This window comes from Acomys russatus, chromosome 9, assembly GCF_903995435.1.
Source record: "Acomys russatus chromosome 9, mAcoRus1.1, whole genome shotgun sequence".
NCBI classification, from domain to species: Eukaryota; Metazoa; Chordata; class Mammalia; order Rodentia; family Muridae; genus Acomys; species Acomys russatus.
The window spans coordinates 65,772,932-65,796,459 of record NC_067145.1 but is presented as its reverse complement, the minus strand read 5'-3'; the positions used below and the strand labels follow the sequence as shown (position 1 = coordinate 65,796,459).

Genomic DNA, 23,528 nt, shown 5'->3' with positions numbered 1-23,528 from the left:
GCTAGATAGACCAGTGCCTTAGGGACATGTTCTGCCAGGAGCTTATGTCCTCAGCCTTCCTTTTAGCTTTGTGTTTGAGACTGAGTTCCCATGAGATGTGAGGCTGGCTGTAAACTTACTCTGTAGCCCAACCAGGCTGGGACCCTCTTGACTCAAGTTCCTGAGTTACTGGCCTTCTTTTCTCCTTTTTCTTTTAAATAGTTTAAGATTCATCTCGTGTGTGTGTGTGTGTGTGTGTGTGTGTGTGTGTGTGTATGTGTTTGTGTGTGTGTGTATGTGTGTGTGTGTGTATGTGTTTGTGTGTGTGTGTATTGTGTGTGTATGTGTGTGTGTGTTTGTGTGTGTGTGTGTGTTTGTGTGTGTGTGTGTGTATGTGTGTGTGTGTGAATGCAGTGTCCCCAGAGGTAGGAATTAGACATCAGATACCCTGGAGTTGGACTTGCGGATGGCTGTGATGTAGGTGCTGGGAACCAGTGCTGTGCTCTGGATAAATAGTGGGTGCTATTAGCCCTGAGTCATCACTCTGGTCCCCTTCATCCTCTTTAAAAAGTACCAAAATACTAATGATTTTTTTTCATAATTTACTTACATAAATATATTATTCAAGATAAGGCATTCTCTACAAAGAATTTCTTAGATTGTTATTCATCTGGCCTTAACTTGTGCAGTATTGTGTGTGTGTTTATGTATGTGTATGTATATATTTTGATATGTTATTTGTATGCATTTGTGTGTGTTTGTGTGTGTGTGTGTTTCTCTGTGTATTGAAGTTGGAAGCATTCAGTGGTTCAGCATTGAACTAGACAGTTTCATTCTGCCCATTCTGATTTCTTTTTACCATCATCATATCTATTTGTAGATTAACTTACTTTAGAAAAACCCATAGAAAATGTTTATTTTAATCACTCTGGTGTTTGGTGTGCTTGAGGAGTGTATGAAAGGTTAAGGGAGAATAAAAGACCATAAAACAAATGTGCATCATTAAGAGAAATAGGAGTGAAGGGTGGGAAGTAGCTCAGGACTTCCTAGCATATACAAGGCCCTGGGGTCAATCCCCAGATGTGCTAATGATGAAAAAAGAATAGAGGCAGAAGAATTAAAGTCCTGGAACTAGTATCAGTGCTCCAAAGTCAGTGACAAGGTTTGGGCTTGCATTTCTCTCTTCTCCACTTCCACCATCACCTGGAATTTTTTGTGCTGTGCTTGCTGTACCATGGAGACAAGGGTTGAGCTTTCTTTGCCTTCACATATGAGCAAGCTCATGAGTCTGACAGGTTCCGGTAGCATCCTGGGAACTCTTCCATATCCGCTGGGCTCTCTGTTGAGCCAGCTTTTTTCTTCCCACACAATGGCCACACAAACCTGACCAGTGGGGGAAAATGAGGGATAGGAGAGGGAGGTGGATTCCACGGAGTCTCACTATTATTTAGAAGTCCCCCTACCCTGATTTCTTTTATTTTGTTTTGTGACAAAATCTCATGCAGCCCAGAGTGGCACTGAACTTGATGCACAGCTAAGGATGACCCCTAAGTCTGGATCTTCCTCCCAGGTGCTGAGTAACAGGCATCCTGTCCCATACTTGCCTGATTCTAATGAGTTTTGCAATTATACCCATTTTCTATAAGTTCTAGATGTATAGGCTCTTGCGAGAAGCTACTGGATGAAAGCTTTGGATTGTTCAAATATTAGAGTATTAATAGTTAACTTTTAGCTTGTCAAGCTTACATGCATTTGTGTGCATTTATATGTATACTGTGAACTAGAAGGTGCCACAAGAATTCCTCATTGAAGAAATTTTTTTCTTATCTTCCCTCCTTGAAACAGAAAACTGAAGCATCACCCCAGAACTTGTCTTTAAAACCCTCTCCCCCATATGCCTACTTTATTGCCTATTACCAATTGTCAAATTTAGGCTCTTCCTAAATAACGAATGCCCTTTGGCTCTTTTCCTTCTGTGGTGACAGCATATGTGGGCAGCACTTGATATTCCAAATACATGGATTTGCAGGCTTGAAATGCCTGTTAGAAAGCCCGAGTGCCATTGCCTGGGTGCCATCTCAGAATATGTGGTGTGTTTTCTTCTTGCTGCTCTCTTAGGAGGAGGAAACCACCCGCTGCTGGTGCCCTATGACACACTGACAGCCAAAGAGAAAGCCAAGGACAGAGAGAAGGCCCAGGACATCTTCAAGTTCCTACAGATCAGTGGTTATGCTGTATCCAGGCAAGTGGATGTCCATCTCCTGTTCTTTCCAAACGCTCATCAGTGTTCCAGCTGAAAATGAGCACAGTGGCCTGACTTGGGAACACTGGTTATTATGTTCAAATAACATGTCCTAGCTTTCCCTTCTGTTGCTATGGTAAAGCACCTAACAAAAACCAGCTTAAAGGAGAAAGGGTTTGTTTTATCTGACAATTCTAGGTTGTAGTCCATCTTTAGAGATGTCCCAAGGGCAGGAGGTTGAAGCTGTTAGTCACACACTGTAAAGAGCAGAGAAAAAGGGCCACACACAGCATCAGTGCCCAGCAAGCCCCCACACCTTATACACAGCCCAGGGCCTCACAACGTTTGAGAATGATTGATGGCACCCGTTTGCAGGCTTCATTTCCCACTTCAATTAGGGCAACCATGACAGTTCCCCACAACCATACCCACAGGCCAACCCAGTCTAGACAGTCCCTCACTGAGACTCTTCCCAGGTGATTCTAAGTTGTGCTGAGTGGACAGTTTCACCACCACAACTCATGTTGTTTGTTCCCTAAGTTCCTTTTGTGACTTTGTTCACCTGCCTTCCATTATGTCAGCAAAATCACTAAGCAAAAGAGAAAGAGAAAAGTAGTAGTAGTAATAGAAGAAGAGGAGGAGGAGGAACAAGAAGGAGGAGGAGGAGGAAGAGCAAGAAGAAGGAGGAAGAAGAAGAACAAGAAGAACAAGAAGGAGAAGGAAGAAGGAAGAAAGAAAAGAAGCACTCCTTGTTTGTGTAAATGCAACATTTTAACACCTAGCAGTGGAATGAGTCACTTTAGTTTCTTATATTGGATACAAATATTCCTTACAGCTAAACCCACCCTTGTCATAAGCAGTAAGAATATCATGTTACCTTCAGTTTTTTATGTAGTTCTTAAAGTAAAATTTTATCTTCTGAGAGATCACAGGTATATGTGTGTGTGCTCTTCTGTATTTCTTTTTGCTGTCCTAGAGGGTTCAAGGACCTGGATCTGGACACCCCTTCCATTGAGAAGCGCTTTGCCTATAGTTTCTTGCAGCAGCTGATCCGCTATGTGGACGAGGCTCATCAGTACATCCTGGAGTTTGGTACGTAGCTGGACTTACTCCTCATCACTCCACTCTTGTTATTGCTAGTGTTTGCACTGTCAGGACATCCGCAGTGGCTGTTTCTACATTCTATCTGACTCACTACAAAGGCGTGTTTAACAGCCAGCAAACAACAAGAGAATGGTTGGATTTGAGAGCTTTACAGTATCCACATAGTGTGCGTCTCTCACACACACACTAATGGAAGTTAGTTGTTTCCAGTACTTCCCTACTATAAGTTTGTGCCTTCTGGTACAAAATGGCTTTTTTTCTCTCTGAATCAAACATCTTCAGTAGTGGAGTGACCAGGTTAAAGATTGTTCACATTTGAGCTTCTTGGTATTTAACATAAAGCTGTGTTTGATTTTGTTGTTGTTGGTGATGGTGCATATTTCCAATAAGAACAGGAGTTTTTGTTCATTTGTTTCCTTTTTTTGAGGTAGGGTCCTACTATGTAGCCAGTGCTGGCTGGCCCTGAGCTTGCTATATCAAATAGGCTGGTCTTGGATTCGCAGGGTTCTACCCACCTCTGCTTCCTGAGTGCTGGGATTAAAGGCCCATGTCATCACACTCAGCTAAGAACAGCATTTTAATACTGAAATTTTGAACAGGCTGCTGCTGAGAGTTTCATGAGGGACCAACCTGAGCCATCGCAGTTGCTTCATCAATGGTAGAGACTGAAAATGCAAGCTGGGAGACCCTAATAAAACAGTGGCAGCCCTCTTTGTGTCCCTTCTTCCTCCCTCCCTCCCTCTTTTCCTTCCCTAATTTCTTTTTTTTTTTTATTAATTTATTCTTGTTACATCTCAATGTTTATCCCATCCCTTGTATCCTCCCATTCCTCCCCCCCCCCATTTTCCCATTATTCCCCTCCCCTATGACTGTTCTTGAGGGGGATTACGTCTCCCTATATATTCTCATAGGGTATCAAGTCTCTTCTTGGCTACTTGCTGTCCTTCCTCTGAGTGCCACCAGGTCTCCCCCTCCAGGGGACATGGTCAAATGTGAGGCACCATAGTACGTGAGAAAGTCGTATCACACTCTCCACTCAACTGTGGAGAATATTCTGACCATTGGCTAGATCTGGGAAGGGGTTTAAAGTTTACCTCCTGTATTGTCCTTGGCTGGTGCCTTAGTTTGAGCGGGACCCCTGGGCCCAAATCTGCCTATCATATTGTTCTACTTGTAGATTTCTAGGACCCTCTGGATCCTTTATTTTGCTGTTCTCCCATGCGTCTCTCATTTAGAGTCCCAATAGGATGCCTTCCCCTCTGTCCCAGTTTCCTGGTAAGTGAAGGCTTTCGTGGGACATGCCCCTTGGGCTAGTATGCAGATATAAGTGAGTATATACCATTTGATTCTTTCTGCTTCTGGGTTAACTCACTCATTATGATCATTTCTAGCTCAATCCATTTATCCACAAATTTCGGGAATTCCTTGTTTTTAATAGCTGAGTAGTATTCCATAGTGTATATGTACCACAGTTTCTTTATCCACTCTTCTACTGAGGGACACTTAGGCTGTTTCCATGTTCTGGCTATTATGAATAAGGCTGCCATGAACATGGTTGAGCAAATTTTCTTGTTGTGTGCTGGAGCATCTTCTGGGTATATTCCAAGGAGTGGAATAGCTGGGTCTTGAGGAAGCCCTATTCCCATTTTTCTGAGATAGCACCAGATAGATTTCCAAAGTGGCTGTACTAGTTTGCATTCCCACCAGCAATGAAGGAGTGTTCCTCTCTCCCCACATCCTCGCCAGCATGTGGTGTCGCTTGAATTTTTGATCTTAGCCATTCTGATGGGTGTAAGATGGAATCTCAGAGTTGTTTTGATTTGCATTTCCCTGATGACTAAGGAGGTTGAGCATTTCTTTAAGTGTTTCTCAGCCATTTGATACTCCTCTGTTGAGAATTCTCTGTTTAGTTCCAAGCCCCATTTCTCCATTGGGTTATTCGGTTTGGTGGTGTTTAATTTCTTGAGTTCTTTATATATTTTGGATATTAGACCTTTGTCAGATGTAGGGTTGGTGAAGATTTTTTCCCAGTCTGTAGGCTGTCGCTTTGTTCTCTTGACAGTGTCTCCTGCCTTACAGAAGCTTCTCAGCCTCATGAGGTCCCATTTATTAATGGTTGACATTAAGGCCTGGGCCGTTGGCGGGATACAAAATTAACTCAAAAAAGTCTGTAGCCTTCCTATACACAAATGACAAGCTTGCAGAGGAAGAAATTAGGAAAACCACACCCTTCACATTAGCCACAAGCAATATAAAATATCTAGGAGTTACCCTAACTAAGCAAGTGAAGGACTTGTATGAAAAAAATTTCAAAACTCTGAAGAAAGAGATTGAAGATGACCTGAGAAGATGGCGTGATCTTCCTTGCTCATGGATCGGGAGAATTAACATAGTAAAAATGGCCATCCTACCAAAAGCAATCTACAGATTCAATGCAATCCCTATCAAAATACCTACACAATTTTTTAAAGACATTGAAAGTTCAATTCTGAACTTCATATGGAAAAACAAAAAAACCCAGAATAGCTAAAACAATCTTGTACAATAAAAGATGCTCCGGAGGAATCTCCATACCTGATCTCAAACTGTACTATAAAGCAATAGTACCTAAAACAGCATGGTACTGGCACAGCAACAGGCTGGTTGATCAGTGGAATCGAATCGAAGACCCAGATATGAATCCACACGCATATGGTCACTTGATTTTTGACAAAGAAGCCAAATCCATTCAATGGAAAAAGGATAGCATCTTCAACAAATGGTGCTGGTCTAACTGGAGGTCTATGTGTAAAAAAATGAAACTGGACCCATATTTGTCACCTTGCACAAAACTCAAATCCAAGTGGATTAAAGACCTCAACATAAAACCAGAGACACTAAGCCACTTAGAAGAAAAAGTGGGAAAGAGCCTGGAACATATTGGCACAGGAGACAACTTCCTGAACAGAACACCTTCCCTAATTTCTGTTCCAGTGTTTAGTTATGTTGGTTCTGTTCTCTCCAAACTTGTTAATATTTTCTTAACATGTTTAAGGTGAAAAAGGATATTTCTTACACTTCCTGAAATATTTGCTGTTTGGCTGTTCATGAAGCCATCTTGATACGTTCTACAAAAGAGAGTCCCTTATAAAGACATTTGTAAGCTAGAGGACTGGAGGCACAGGCCCTATAATACCAGGAACATGGGAGACTGAGGCAGTAAGATTGCAACTTCAAGGCCAACCTGGGCTACAAAGTGAGGCCAAGGCTAACCTGGGTAACTTATTAAGATCCTGCCCCAAATTAAAGCCGACAGAGGGCTGAAGGTGTGGCCCACTTGCTTGCTTGGTGTGTTCTGGGTTTCTTGTTATATCCCCAGTCTCGGGGGTGGGGGGCATATATGGATCCAAGTATAGAAAACAAACAGTCAATCAATCAAACAAACAATCGCTCCCAATACTCTAAAACGAAACATCATTTTTCTCATTCTGATATCATATTACCCGACGTCCATAAAAATTACTCTGAATTTGTGCCTAAGATTTGCTGAAGCATGAATCATCCTTCCTGTTTCTAGTTGCAAGGTGTTTTTTTTCCCCAGCACAAGTCAGATTGAGCCTTACAAAATCCAGATTCTTATGTTCAACTCTGAACCCTTTAGTTCGGCACAGAGTTCTGCATGTTGGCAGGGTTGTTTAGATGGCTGCCACCTCCGCTGTGCAAACGTACGCACAGACCTTCTCTGTGTGCATGAAGGAGACTGCCTTCCAAGCAAATACACTAAAGCCAATCAGTTCTTAACCTTCTCTTTACACTCTAAACCCTGGGGGAACCTGGAGTGGTTTGGTTTCTCACAGGAAATCCTCTCTGACAGAGGTCAGGGTGCCTTGGCTTTCTAGCAAAATCCTAATTTTGCAGCTGAGTGTTAACACTGTCATTCTCCTCATCCCTGGCCCAGATGGTCAGTAGCTTCAGGGTTGGTATATGTGAAAGTGAAAAAGAGCGATGAAATGGGCTAGCAAAGTGTGTGTGTGTATGTGTGTGTGTGTGTGTGTGTGTGTGTCAGGGATGGAGGGGAGACTGGGGGAGGGGATGGGAGAGGCACAGGGGAGAAGGGAGGGCAGTAGGGGAGGGGGGCAAATGAGAACAAACCCTAAAATGTCAAAGTGCTACAGTGGGATCTGTTATTTTGCATGCTAGTTTTAAAGTTATTTTTACTAATTTATACAGATTACATCTCAATTGTTATCCCATCACTTGTATCCTCCCGTTCCTCCCTCCCTCCCGCCTTTACCCTATTCCCTTCCCCTAGGTCCATGACCTAGAGGGGCCTCTTTCCCCAATGTATGGTCATAGGTTATCAAGTCTCATCTTGATAGCCTGCTTATTCTTTCTCTGAGTTAAAGTTAATTTTTAAAAATGATCGAAAATATCAGAAGCCCTTAGCATTCAGCCTCATGTTTATAAAAAAAAAAAAACAAAGAAAGAAAAATAAAAAATTAATGTAATATGTAAGAATATGCATACACTTTTCTTACCACTGTGAGCCTCAGAAGATGCAGCGTTTTGATTTTTCTACTTCCTATTGACATAGCTATAAGACAACATTCTAGTCTTGTTTCTGTTATTATGACAAATCATCAGAATGACAACATAAGTGAGAAAGGGGCTCATTTCAGCTTTTAATTCCAGACTTTCCTGTGGCAGGAACTTGAAAGCAGACCTGCTAATCCACACAGCATTGCCTCCAGCCAGGACGCTCACTTCACAGCCAACCAAGTATGCAGGAACCACTAAAGCGATGCTGCCAGGCAGGCTTCGGCTCAGTTAGCTTTAATTCTCCAAATGAGTTGGCCATAGCCACTGTCTAAAATTTGGACCTGAATTTTTTTTTTAAAGGCCTTTTATTTTTCATCACATTGCTGAATTTAGCCCTTATGGTTTGGGTTGGCGTTTTCTTGTTCAGTTTGGTGAGATGATACATTTAGGAAGGCATTTTAAGCTGTGTGTTTTGGGGGACTCTCTTATGTTGGAAGCTCAACACGGACCTAACATCTCTTCCTGTCTACAGATGGTGGCAGCAGAAGCAAAGGAGAACATTTCCCGTACGAGCAAGAAATCAAGTTCTTTGCCAAAGTACAGTATACGATGCACCTTGTTTCTGCTTCAGTGTGTGTGTTTACAAAGTAGGCCCATCAGGTCATCACTGCTTCTTAGAATACACTTGTCTATAAATGCTGCTCTCACTACAAGTCCACACTCTCTGCCTGTCTCACGTGAGATGGGTCCGTTTCTGGTGTTCTGCTGTTCTTAGCTTACATTCATTCAGCTCTCCTTCGCTGTGTTCCTCACAGGACTTAGTTATGCCCACCCCCCAAAAATCCAAGTTCTGATCTTAAGTGACTTAACACTTTGTACATTTTCTGTTAGCTAATGCGCTTAGCTGTGTACAAATGAATATACTTAATGAACATATAATGGATATATAAATTCTCAATCTTGCCCTTTCACAAGCTGAGGCTCAGTGGATAAATTGCTCATGGGAGGAGTATAACCCATTATTATTATCAATCCTGTTTTGTAAGGACTTGTCAAGGATTCTCCATATTGCTAGGGAATTCATCACTTCCTTCAGACAGGGAGGTCTGGACAGTGCAGTCACCCACTGGGATCACTTACTTCCGTAGGTGTGTCGGAGTAGACTGGCCTGGGGGATGTGTTAGATACAGTGGTTTCCCTTGGTTAAGTGAGCCTCCTAGCAACGCCTTGCAGCTAAGTGGGAGGCTCACTGTTATTGACAGTTTTATTTCAATATACTTGTATCGGTGATATTTTACATCATTTTCTGTAAACACCACATTTGGTAGATTTTCAAATGGCATGTCTTTTGGATAATTAATATCTGCCTTCAGTTATATTTTCAGAATTACACCTTTTACTGGTTCTCTTTGCTTTCTACTCAATAAGGCACTAGAGTTTGCTCTAGTCATCAAAAAAATGTGGTTGCATATTGTTAGTGACAGTTGGATAGACAGTAGATGGTTAGATGAGAGATAGAGAGATAGGTGACTGGTAGATAAAACATAGGTCAGTCATTCCCAGCCACTGCATTATTACAATCCCCTCTTAGTACCCAGCTATCAGAATGATATGCATTTATGCCATTAATGTGCCTTTAAACTACCGCTGACCAGAACCCCTAGTTGTTTCTTATAGATATTTAATGTGGCTTAATTTACTTCTCTATTTTAATCAAGTTTCTACTTTCTGCCATACAGTATATTCAGACTCTATTATGATTTTCAGGAGAGTGATAAAATTGTGTCTTTAGTCATCCAGTATAACTGTTTTATACCACAGGGTAGGAGACCAACACCATATACAACAAAGTAGAGCAGGTATCAATTCTAGAGGCTAGACCAGGAAGGAGCATGAGGAAGCCAGAAGTGTCCTTAGCAGGCAGGAAATCATGGCTACCAAGATATGTGCACAACGCACAGAGAAGGAGGAAGAGTCATCTCAGGGCAGCAGGGCTCAGTCTGAACAGACTGGGGACTCTGGCTTTGAGAAAGGACAGATACATGTACTTTGTGTAGGGAAGTAGGCAGCAGTGGGGGCTTGAGTGGGCCTCTTGTTTCATGGTTCTATTTAACATCTACAAAGCAGAAATGAAGGGGGCTACCACACCCAGTAGACAGTGGGACAAACAAGATGACAGCACACCCTTGACAGCTATCACATATAATGGCGACTCAGTGTGTGACTATCCTGGGAATTCAATTACCTGTTGGCCTCTGAACTGTATCGTATGGACAATATTGTGTATGTTTCATTTTAGGAAAATAATTCTGAACTGTTGAAAATTTCTGTGTTCCTCATAGCCATGTCCCAACACATCCTAACTCTGTCTCCCGCCCCCCACATGCTCATACACCTGCACACGTGCGCGCGCACACACACACACACACACACACACACACACACACACACACACACACACACACGCGTGCGTGCGTGCGTGCATGAGAGGTGCCTAAGGGATCTAGATGTACCCACTGAATCACCATGGGCCCAGTACTGCAGAGGCAGGGCTCTCTGTGGGCTCTGAGCTCTCGTTCTTCCCCGTGCAGTTCACGCTGCAGAGCTTTTTTCTCTTCCTCTCTTTCAGGTTGTTCTTCCTTTAATTGATCAGTATTTTAAAAACCATCGCCTGTACTTCTTGTCGGCTGCAAGCCGGCCCCTCTGCACTGGAGGACATGCATCCAACAAAGAGAAGGAGATGGTGACGAGGTAAAGAGTTATGGTCTTAAAGCTTTGTGCTTGATTTTGTTGTGTTTGTATTTGGGTCAGAGAGCTCCAGGGCCTTGAGCAAGGCTGGGAGAAGAATATACTCCCCTCCCCCTGAACCTAATACTAGGTCTAGAGAGGTTCTGCAAGTTAACTTATGTATATGTTAGGGACATCTTTTAAGGATTCTACTTAAAGGTAATACTAATAAAAGAAACAAAATACCATCCAATACAAAAATAGTAGGGGTATGATCTCCAGCCAAACAAAATGACAGCCAGAGTCTCCAAGAAGGCTGGGGAGGAATCTCCATATTGGTATTTATGGAAATCAATGTCCTGAACATAATTTCATTGAATTTTTCTTGGCAATCTAATATTTTTGACAGTTTTTTGTTTTGTTTTGTTTTTTGTTTCTTTTGTTGTTGTTGTTGTTTTAGGAAGGCAATACCCTACTTAGAAACTTTCAATTAATCATTTTTTTTTGTAATTAAGTCACAGCCCAATCATGGTAATGGAATGAAAAACCAAAATACACCTTTCTGATATTCTTTTGTGCCTTTCAACTTGGCATCTTAGAAATGCCTTATTTGGTTTAACACTGACATGTTATTTATATATTTTTTTTCTTTAAAAAAATGTGTGGGTCTACTGTGTTTTCTTAACATTCTGTTAGGACTTAGCCCACATGAAGATTAGTGATCGTGAGGATTTCTGCCGCCACATTACTCACAACCATCGCAGGCTTTTAAACTGTCTCTGAGCAATCTTTTCATGGAAGAGAGTAAACTATATGAAGAGTGCTTCCCTCTGGCCTTGACCCTCCTGCCCCCTGGAATGATCATATCATGCCAGATAGTGAGATGTGACTAAGGGGTGGAGAGGAGTGGAGTCCAGGCTTGAGTAACGTGGGAACTAGCTGGAATGTCTAGCTCATTTAATTTGTATTATCTAGTTCCCTGACTTACCCAAAGACACTGTACACATACACACTCTGTCTGTCTGTCAGTTCTGTTTGTCTGTCTGTCTGTATATATGTATGTGTCTCTGTCATTCTGTCTCTATCTTTCTGACTCTCTGTCTCTTTTTCTCTTTTCTTTCTGTCTCTCTTTGTCTCTCTCTCTGTTTCTGTCTCTGTCTCTTTCTGTCTTCTTCTGTCTCTGTCTCTCTCCTTAACTACTAATCTTCCTGTGAGGTTGATAAAGGACACTAGCGAGCACACCAGGATGGGAGCAGTACAAGGCCACATCCCACTGTGGGACTTCATCCCTTTCAACTTGGGCATGACCTTCCTCCCTGGATTGCCTAGAAAGGAAAAGGGCAGTCTTGCAGAATTTCACCGAGGTACCCATCCGTGTCTCTGGATCCTTGTCCCTGTGGGGTGGGAGAACACACAAGCCCCTGGAAATCCCAGAGGTCCTGTGACCCCACAGAGCATGATGAATCTTAAATCCCCTGCTCCTTCTGGGATCATTTAGCTGTTTGTAACAGAAGCCTTGTCCCCCAAAGGTGCTGTACTTTAAGGATCCCTTGATGGATGTAAACCAAGAGAAAGCAATGAAAACACACAAACAAACCAAAACAAATTCTACTTTTTCTCCTTTCAATCTTTAGTCCACTGTCAACCTTTCTCTTGGAAATGTCAACTGTCCATAACACATAGATGTCAAAATGCTGTTTTATATTCTTAGTACACAAATTTTTTTACTTGCTGGTACACTTAAATAAAGCTGAAAAAATAGAACTATGTACCCCCAAAATAGACTAGCCTTTTGTCTACAGCCAATTTTGTATCCCTTGGAGAAAAAATTAGAACCATAGCTTTCTAGTGCTGCCACCAAGTGATGTAGCTGTGTGGCCCTAGAAGGCCACTAGACAACTCTTGCCAATGACATAACACTGCAGTGTTTTTAATGATGCCATCTTGCATTTAATAGCATCTGATAGAAAGAGGATTGGAAAATTTTACTTTTCCCATTAGCACTCCTCTCCCTGACACACACAAAGGCCAACATAAATGCCTTTGAAAGGTCTCAACACACACACACACACACATATACATACACACACACACACACACACACACATACACACACACACACACACACCCCAAAACCATAGCAGAAGTCTCTTATTTTGTGATGGTGCTTTTATGTCTATCATGGGAAGTTAATCTTACAGGGAAAAATTCATACCTAAACCAATAGATAGCATTATGATAAATTAGGGTGTGTAGATAGATGCAATACACTATGGAGTTAAGAACAGTGATGTCTAGAGATATCTGACTTGGGGAAATGGCCATAATAAAATGCGTTTAAAATATTATTAACCCAACTTGTAGAAGTAACTACCTTTTTATATATAGTGCAAGTAAGAAGTAAACACAATTTTAACGGCTGTTTTCTTCACACAGTGTATTAAATAGACTTTGCACCATTGTGTGTATTTTCTGTTTTAAAAATGAAAACAAAACCAGGATGATCCAAATATGTTTGGACGCAGCCACTAGCAAGGACCACAGCAATAACATAGAAGCAGCTAATTCATTTGAGATGCAGGCCTGGAATACCTGATTTTTCTGATGGCTGAGTTTTTAATCAGTTGAGTTAACTATTTAAGTAAAATGAACAAACAATAATATCAAGGGGCTGGAGAAATGGTTTAGCAGTTCAGAGCATGTATTACTGTTGCAGAGGTCCTGGCTTAGGTTCCCAGGACCCACGTTAGGTGGCTCACCATCATCTGTGACTCTACCTCCAGGGAATTCAGGCCAATCTTCTGCCTTTTCAGCATTTACACTTTGTGTGTGTATGTATGTGCACTCGAACATGCAGGGACACACAGACAGATACACAGATGCACACATGCACTCACATGGATGCACGTGCACACACACACACACACACACACACACACACAGAGTAAGATCAAGTACATGAAATGCTGAACCCTGATATTGTTACTAAGGCTAGATAAGGATACATTGAAACACACTGTTAGTGCTGCAGTAATGGTTTGGGTTCACATTTAGTTATTAGTCCTAGCAGTAGTTTTCTGGGTCTGAGTTAGTTCCTCCCTTGTTATAAACCGATGATTCTGTGAGAGACACTTTCTATATTCATTCCCTAGCACTCAAAATTCTTTCCTGAGCATGTATTGTGTCTAAAGTCTCAGGATCATCACTGTCAGATTCGGGGCAGCACAGTCACAGGCAGTAGCTTTAGGGGGCTTGTGGGTTGTGGTTTGTAATAACCACAGGTCCTGGTTTACCCAGAAATTCCATCCCCAAAACAGATGGCATAGAAGGGGAAGTTTGCCTTCCTAGAGGAACTGGCCTTTGATGTCTGTGGTCAGTGAACAGTAAGATGTGTAGGGATGACCTTTCTCTGGCTATTCTCCTTGAGTGAACAGAATTGAGTGGAAAGAGACACAGAACCGGCCTGTTCCAAAAGAGCCCAACAGCCAAAGCGTGGTCCCTCAGGAGAAGCCGTGTGAGCATATAGGCAGTATTATGAGTTCGGTAGCCCAGGAAGATCTCAGAATGCTTCCCTGGAAGGCTGGCGGGTAGTAAAGAATGCCCTTTGACATAGGTGAGGATGCAGCCGCCACCTTAGATCTGAGCTGCCAATCTTTGTAGACGGACACATTTGTCTTTGGAAAGAGGGCACTTAAAAGCCACCATGAAGCTCAGTAGATAAGAGATGTCGGTCGGGGTAGCTTTTGTTTAAAAATTAATAAGTAAAATTATAGTACAAATAACTATACATATCAACATCAAATCTCATATCTAAGAGCTACATACAGAGATTTTTTAAAATTACTTTTCTCTGATGAATGGTGTTGGCAAATCTGACTCAGTCCTTTACAAATGAACATTTTCTTGGAAAAGCTACAGATACCCTATGTAATCAGTTGCCATCGATAAATACATCCAGCTGGCTGTGGTGGCACCTGCCTGTAATCTCAGCACTCAGGAGCAGAAGCAGGTGGATGATCAATTCAAGGCTAGCCTGGAATCCCTGGGCAGCTTGAGGCCAGCCTGACCTATGGAGCTTGTCCTTGTCTCAAAAGAAAAACAAATCAACAAATATAATTTTAACAACCGATTAATCCACATTGGTATAAAGTAGTACAAAGCCATCTGGTCAAAATGTACTGATCGCTAGTGTTTGCATACCACTGGTGCTCGGGGTTCAGTGTTGAAGGGGTGTGGGCTAGGGTGATGGGAGCTTTCCCAAGGAGCATGGGCAGTGAGGAGCCAGCCAACCCCCCTGGGGGTACCCAGTTTAGGTAAACCTTTACAATCCTCCAGGGAAGAGTGCTAGAAAGTGCCCATTAGAACCAGGGCTGCTCCTAGGAGGGCTCAGAAGAGAGTATGGTAGGAACAGAAGCTGTGGCTTTAGTGAATTCAGTGTCATCTTGGAGCCCCACACATGGTTCCTGGGAGTGAACACCTGGGGATGGTGGTGCCAATGGAGAGCTAGACATCAGGAAAGGCTTCTTGGGGTCTGTCCAGCCTGACCGAAGTCTGGGGGAACAGAGTTAGGGACATGAGAAGGAAGTGAGGTATAGCAGTCAGCATCAGCAAGGGGTGTCCTTACTAGTGGAGCCCTTGGGAGGCCACGGGGCAGGGAACGGGCGAAAAGGCAGAGGCTACAGATGCTCTCATAGTTCTGCAATCTCCACTGAGGAGTGTGGTAGGTTTGGGTTGTGAGGCTGACTGTGGAAGACAAGCCCTGGTTACTTGGAATGTCCCATTGATAGCTGCTGTGAATTTCCTGGGACCTCGAGGTAGGGAGATAAGAAAGATACTCAATCCAGCCATCATCATTAAAAGGACACCTGGTATTTACATTAGGGCCACAGTGAGGTTTAGAAGAGATGGTTTACCCGATGAAACTTAGAGTAACTTTTATGCCCAATGCCTCATGTTTCCGTTTGTAAGCAATGCCCATGGTACTAAACAGGTGGTTTGGGCATAGTGAATTGAACTCTTTCCATGTGGTTTTCCTGTAGTTCTGTTCTCTTTGAGGTTTATAGAGATGGCTTTTGTATTAATGAGCTTTGCTTTCTATTTTATTTTTGTTTCTTTACTTGTACTATGTGCTTTTTAACCATGTTTGTTAAGATGCGCAGAAACTCTTTCTTTACTACTGTACTCCACACTCTGCTCAGAGAATCGACCCTTTCTGCGTGACATCATGTTTGCTTTTTTTTCCGGCTCATAGGTCAGCTGTTTTGTTTTTCTTTCTTTTTTTTTCTCTTCTTCTCATCTTATTTAATTTATTTTTAATTTCCCCCTGTCTTTTTTCTATCTCCCTCCCCCCTCCCCCTTTTCTCCTTTTGTTTTTCTTTTGTTCTCAGCCTGTTCTGCAAACTTGGAGTTCTTGTCAGGCATAGGATTTCACTGTTTGGTAAGGAGACCCTTGGGAAATTTCTGCGCATGGCCATCAGGGGCTTTTCTTTGCTAATTTTGCACTGTGTTGTGTGCTGCTATGTTGCATGGATGCATGACTGCACGGCTGCATGCATGGCCGTCATAGGCCAGACAAGTTCCCGGAAGTTGCATATAAGTAACATTAACTATGAAAAAATGGAGGGCTATGACTTCCCTAAGCTGATCCAATTCACGACTGAAAACGGAAGGGTATTTTATTAAAAGATCAAATGAATGAAGGTGGCAAGTTCTGCCATGTTTTTATTTCAAGGGTAACATGAAATCAGGCTCTTGGATTTTCACTTGATTCTCTCTGGAGGATTAAATAATAAGCTGATATTGATCCAAATTTGGAATTTACTCTTTATTTTCAACGTTCTTGACTACAGATATGTTTGTCTCCTGCATTCCAAACTTTGGAGCCTGGTAGTTGGGACTATAGCACCCAAAAGCTTTGCTTGGACAATGTGGGTCCCCACACCTCATCCTCTTTCTGATGTGTCTGAGGGCCCCCGTGGGTGGGAGCCAGGCTCCTGGGCACCTGCTCCTGCACAGCTGTGCAGGGTGGCACTCACTTTCACAGATGTTCCTGCTTGGAGCATTAGGAATTAGCAGCTGCTGGCAGAATCTTGTCACTCACTTCTTCTTCTTCTTCTTCTTCTTCTTTTTTTTTTTTTATCTAATTATATAAACAGCCAAAGCAAATTTGAAGCCTTTCCTCTCTAGGTTTTGGGGCCAATGTTGGAATATTTTATACAGATATATGGCTAGAAATGCTTTCAATCTAACTATTTTTATGAAAGACTATAGAGTTAGAAAGTTAAATCCTTTTTGTAATAGTCACAGTGAACAAACTGAGGGTCTTAAAGACACACACACACAGACAGGCACCAATAATTCTTTTTAAGTTTTTAAGAAATGATAGATTTAAGTACAGCCAGCCACTGTTGTACTATATATTTCTCATATCTGGAATGTACAAGTATGTTCAGTATACTTTTATGTATCAGTTAACTAATATTCCATTATAAGTTGTCTCCATTTTTACATTATTACTTAAGATATTTAAATTTTTCAGGGTCATGTCTTCAGAGTGATGTAGGCTTAACTATTCTTGTTTAACTTCTCATCAATAGACAACTCATGGGAAATTCTTCTGACAAGAATTCTGTTCAACTTTCCCAGGGCGACAGCAGGCTTAAACACCCCTTTGTCCTCAGAGAATATTGTCTAATTATGGATAGCTCCGATGGGGGCATTGTCTGTTTATATACTCACATGAAAACATTATGTTCTTTCTAGCTGGCCACCTATTTCATACATTATTTATGTTTTACCTAACTAATTCCCTTTTTAGAAAATTTAGCATATCCCACATATATGACAAAATACATATAGCTTAAGAATAAGAAACTTTCTATAATTATAATCTACTTAGTAAATAGTCAGGTCAAGACAATGTTCCCAGCATTCCAGATACTTCTATTATGCCATTTTAGAAATGATAACATTTCTTAAAGGAATACTACATGGTTCTTGCCTCAGCAAGGATTCCCTTTCCTGTTATATTTTCCCTTCAAGTATACCATCTAAGCGTAACTGAAGAGACACGTATCACATAGTTTTATTCATTCTTATTTAATCTTATTCTCTACTTAGATGCTGTATTTGAAATCCATTAAGCTGGAAGATGTCTTTAACAATAAAACATGCTCTATGGTCAGGCATGGTTGTGCACGCCTTTAATCCCAGCACTCCGGAGGCAGAGGCAGGCAGATCGCTGTGAGGTCAAGGCCAGCCTGGTCTATAAAGCAAGTCCAGGACAGCCAAGGCTACACAGAGAAACCCTGTCTCAAAAAACAAACAAACAAAATGCTCTATGCAGACTTGTCTAGATAATGGTATTTAAGTCTTAGCACACAAGCTTTACATAACACAACTACAGCCTGCCTTTAGACTCATGTGATGACCAGGAGGGAACACTGACTGAGATCTGACTATGTACACGCTGCTTTTGAGAATTAACCATCTGAATGGTTTGGAAAAGAAACTTGAATGTCTAAACTTTTATTTTTTTGTGGGAGGCATAAAATCACCACTAATCTTAAAGATTTGTTGTGTATATTAAACCAAATATGAGCTAATGAATGTTGAGATACTGCAGAAAGTGTGAACCTGCTGTGTTTCTATCCTAGTTTGATCTATTAGATTTTACATATTGGTTTTATTCAAGTCTGACTTATTAGCTCTTAAGTGAATCAAATTAAATTCAAAATACAGTACAAGGTATGGCTATTCAAAGTATATGCACAAGACACCTTTGTATTTCCCATTTCATGAGTACATCAGAGATAGAGATGAATTTTACTAGAGACCTAAAAAATATTAAGCTGATGCTTACATGTAGTCACATTAATCTTTTCTTTAGTACTTTCACCCTACCCGTATATGTTTGCATATTATTTTTTATATTCTGGTGGGAAATAAGGTATTTATCAAATATATGATATATACCGCTTTAGTTCAAAATATATCATGATTTGGATCCGGAAGGATGGATTGGCACTTAAGAATGTATACTGCTCTTGCAGAAGACCCAGGCTCAGTTTCCATACAAGTGACACACACCTAAACATAAAAAATAATACTTGAAAGTAATTTGTGACTTCATTTTAGAATCAGCTAAGGCAGATTTAGGCTTGATAATTGGTACCAAAGCTGAAGTCACAAGAAGATAGACATTAACTTCCTACAGTTAGGTGTTGGAGATCAGGGGAGAATAATAAACAGACTGGATCCCTGCCCTTGGGCTCACTGTGGTGAGTAGGTCTGTGGGTACTGGGGATATTTAATATGTGTTATCTGCCAAATTGAATTCACATCTACAGTTCTTCTGGCTAGTCACAAGATTGTTGTGACATCTAGCCATGAAGATCACCACAAGCTGACTTCCCACATTTGCATGTGTGTCTTTGATCGCCTTTAAACTCTTTACATCAAAGCACCCAAAGGACAGAAGGGACCAATAGTTCTCATACTCCGAACTGATCTTCAGGAGGCTCTCAAGCATTGCATGGTATGTGGGAAAGTGGCAGTTACATTTTCCAAGGATAGATATTCTCACCATAGAATCCTGGTGAATAGAGGAAAATATTTTGTAGGTGGGGAAGTGGGAGGAGAAAGAAAGTGCCATCCTGCTTAAGTCTGTGCTTTTCCACGTGAATTCTAAAGTGGTTGTGTGTGTGTGTGTGTGTGTGTGTGTGTGTGTGTGTGTGTGTGTGTCTTAAGTTGATACACACATGGATTCTGGAGTTCAGTTGGGATGGGACTGGTACTCAGACAGCTGGACAAGCACAAAGGATCTCATTTGCCATTCTAAGAACCCAACTCTGGCTAAAGAAATGTCATTTTTATTTTAATTACTCTGCAGTTTAGCTAGATATACATTCTGTTTGCTAACTTCAAGGCAGCAAGGGCATCCCCCAGCCTACCCATCACATTAAGTCCTTCAGTTATTGTGGAGAAAGCAGACCCTGAGGGCAGAGCAGCATCGGGGATGACCGCCTAGGTGCCTGCACAGGCTGATGAGGCATTATGTGCACACAAAAAAAAATCTAGTGCTTTAAGTGCATCGTTGACTATGTGGTCATTGTCTGCCTGCCGTGTGAGAGCCGTTCTTTTCAGGCTGGGAAGATGGATAAATGAAGCACATTCTCTTTCTGTTACCACACTAGAGTCAATCTTCGAACACTTTTACCTGTGCTACTCCAAGATGAAAGAGCCTATTCTGTCTGAATACCCTCTTCCACTCTGTGCACCATGTAGCCATGTAGCCATGTTTTTGTCAGATACCAGCCTCCTCTCCTATTCCTGCATGCCCAGTGCCTTCCATTTCTGTAGAGTGACCTGAGCATGCAAGTTCTGTATGCTGGCTTCCTCACATACCTGAGCATGCAAGTCCTGTGCGCTGGTTTCCTCATGTACCTGAGCATGCAAGTCCTGGTCACTGGCTTCCTTGTGTACTACTCTGTCCATTCTCACTACTGTGCCTCTCCTTGCTCACTGTGCTGCCTCAGCTTTCCCAGCAAATTCTCCACCTCCTAAGGTGTGTTATGCCCTTTTTCCCGGCTCAAGGGCTTTGGTGCCCTTATTACTCCCTGAGACAAGATTTCCCACAGCTAACACTTGCATTTTTAGTTCTCACCAAATGCAGTAAGTTCCTGCCCTTCTGCCTTCAGTTTGTCCTTATAGGGCTGAGCAGAAAGCTCAGCTCATAATAGCCTTTAAAAAGATCTCGTGAGTGAAGGGGTGAATGGACTGATCAGATCTTGCTCTCAGGGAGCCCATGGTCTTAATAGAGAAGACAGGTACCGGACACTCAAATCAGTAAGTGCTGGAAATGGCAAGGTTTTTGCACTCAAATAACCCAACCTTTAATTTTGTTTTTGTTTCTTGAGAAATTCTTAAGGAGAAAAAATGTTTTTTTCTTAGTAAGATACACAGGTCCCCAAGATACAGCCCTGAGCCAGTGGAGAGTATCTCAGACTTTTGACATGGAGACTTTCAGAGATGCTTACTCTCCAAAAATGCTTTCCGTTTGGCCCCAAATCTGAACATACAAAAGTCACTGCAGCTCACCACAGTTCTTAACTCTGAGGTATTGGGGCACCATAAGTATCAGATGTCTAAAAGAAAGCTACTTGTTTTATGGAATTTTTCTGCTTTCCAGTTGAGAATACTTAATTTTCCGCTTACATTTCTATATGGATAAGTTCCAAAAGTAAATGTTAAGTGACATAACTCAAGAGAAAATTTTCTTCTGGACTGTCAGCAGGTTATAGTTACATTGGCAATTTGGATGGCGCCCTCCAAAAATACTTCATGTATTCAAATAATTACTTCTATCTTCTGTCAGGAAATATGGGAAAATTACTCTGTGTATGTTATCCCTAGAAGGCTCAGAGTGTGCTTGGTTGGTTGGGTATGGTCGAGACAATGAAACAGGCATCTCTTTAGAGCCCTCAGCATCTCTGAGGACAGTGTCTATCTGGAACTGAGAGTGTCTTTGTCTGAGGATGTCTCTAAGATGCTCTGCTCCTTCCTGTTCCAGGATGGTCTGCTGGCTCCATGTGTGTGTGAGTGGTGCTATTTTAGGATGTGTTTTTTTTTTTAAAGAAATAACATTCAGATGTTACAAAAACTTAAACTGAAACATGGACTCATTATACTACAGATCCAGCGTGTCTATGTGTGTGTGCGTGCGTGTGTGTGTGTGCGTGTGTGTGTGTGTGCGTGTGTGTGTGTGTGTGCGTGCGTGTGTGTGCATGTGTGTGTGTGTCTATGTGTGTGCGCGTGTGTGTGTGTGTGTGTGCGCGCGTGTGTGTGCGTGTGTGTGTGTGTGCATGTGTGTGTGTGTGTCTATGTGTGTGCGCGCGCGTGTGTGTGTGCGTGCGTGTGTGTGCGTGTGTGTGTGTGTGTCTATGTGTGTGCGCGCGTGTGTGTGTGTGCGTGCGTGTGTGTGTGCGCGCGCGCGCGCGCGTGTGTGTGTGAGTGTGTGTGTGTGTGTGTGTGTGTGTGATGAAAATATAGAACAAAGACTAATATAGTTTGACCATATTTTGGTAGTCAAACGATTCACTAATAGAGTCATTATTTTATTTATTTACCTCTAAAAATACCCATCACTAAGCATTTTACGCACATATGCACAGATATACACTGTTTATGTCAATCATAATTTTGTACTTTTTATACAAAATGACAATTAAAACACATGAATCTTGTTCTTAAGAATTACATTTTCAGTAGTGCAAAAGAGTGCTGTTTAAAGTTCTAGAGAGATGGCTCAGTAGCTAAGAACAAGTAGTGTTCTTGTAAAGGACCCAGATTCCCTTCCCAACACCCACATCAGGCGACTCAAAGCCACCTGTAACTTCAGCTTAAGGGGCCCTCTTGTTCTCCTCAGGTACTGCAGACACATATGCACATACCCACATACATGCACATAATTTTAAAAATAAAATAAATTTCTAAAAACTAGAGTTCTACTTAGCTTCTCTAACCTCTGGTTTTAATTTTAAAAAATAAAATAAAATAAAATGAATTTAACTATAGCTTTCTTTTTTGCCAAAGACCAACAAAGTTTGGATAAATCAACCCACCTTTCCACCTTAGAATTCAGGCATTAATTTCCCCTGAGGCCATTGAATGAAATAAGAAAGCAGAGACTCCTGGAGTAGTTAAACCGTATAGCGGTTTAGCCAGTCTCATTTGGAAAGGATATGCTCTGACTTTAAAGGTTTGCATGCCAACTGCACCCCGGTGAGTTAGCATGGGGAGAGGAGTGCATCTGAGGAGTTCAGGGAACATCCCTTTAGCTCTTCTGTGCAACGCTTTCCAATGCTTCTGGAGCCTGTCTGCTACCTGAGGAGACATGCTTCCCGCTTGTCCACTTACATTTGCATAACCACTTGGAAGCAGGGAAACCGCATGATTTCAAACTCAAGTCTTCAAAAGCCTCTCTTATTAAGTCATGATTGAACTGTGTGAATTAACAAACGTGACACGTGCATTAACAGGACAAGAGACGGCTAAGAAATTCTGAATGTTTATACAGTGTTTTGTTTCCATTTCAGGGAATGATGCTACTTCAATTGTGAACTGTCTTCATATTTTGGGTCAGACTTTGGATGCAAGGTAAATAGGCATGTTTTTATCTATGTGATTAATATAATTATGATATGTAAGAATTTTTTAAACGACCACATCTCTTGATTTTATTTTTGTGGTTTCATGAACAATTTAGCATAAGTTTAAAAAAACTTGTAAACACTGACACAGTAATTATTTCTTTAGTAGCTCATTTTATAACTGACTTATCTATTTTGTATGTATCATGTGCAAGCACACACACATACATACACAGAGAGAGAAACAGAGACAGAGGAGAGGGAGAGGGAGGGGAAGCGGAACTCTCTGGAAAGCTGGAGGAAACAATGGGGACAAGAGAGGGTAGTTGGATGTACATACGATCAAAACATATTGTGTGCATATTTGAAAATGTTGTGAATGAAACCCATTATTATATATAATTAGTGTATGCAAATAAGAACAGAAAAGTTAAGTGCATTCTAGGTGGGTACTGTAGAAGAAAGGTAGCATTGTGGGCCTGGGGGTGAGGGGGGACAGCTCTCGCCTTTGATTTTGTTGCTATCAGAAGGCCCAAGCTCTTCCTTTCTGACTTCCCAGGACTGTGATGAAGACAGGCCTGGACAGCGTGAAAAGTGCTCTCAGGGCATTTCTGGACAACGCAGCAGAGGACCTGGAAAAGACAATGGAAAACCTCAAGCAAGGCCAGTTTACTCACACCAGGAGCCAGCCCAAAGGGGTGACGCAGATCATCAACTACACCACCGTGGCTCTGCTGCCCATGCTCTCGTCCCTGTTTGAGCACATCGGCCAGCATCAGTTTGGAGAAGATCTGATATGTATGTAAATT

The 23,528-nt window shown here is 41.8% G+C and overlaps 1 protein-coding gene across 1 annotated transcript in view; it reads left to right on the top strand.

Annotated features, from left to right (window-relative positions):
- Positions 1–23,528, top strand: part of Ryr2 (ryanodine receptor 2) — a 561,576-nt gene that overhangs the window by 420,121 nt on the left and 117,927 nt on the right. The window contains 7 exon segments of the mRNA XM_051151477.1: positions 2,098–2,221; positions 3,198–3,313; positions 8,376–8,440; positions 10,473–10,594; positions 15,958–16,007; positions 22,666–22,726; positions 23,279–23,517. Of these exon segments, the coding sequence (XP_051007434.1) occupies positions 2,098–2,221; positions 3,198–3,313; positions 8,376–8,440; positions 10,473–10,594; positions 15,958–16,007; positions 22,666–22,726; positions 23,279–23,517 (777 nt within the window).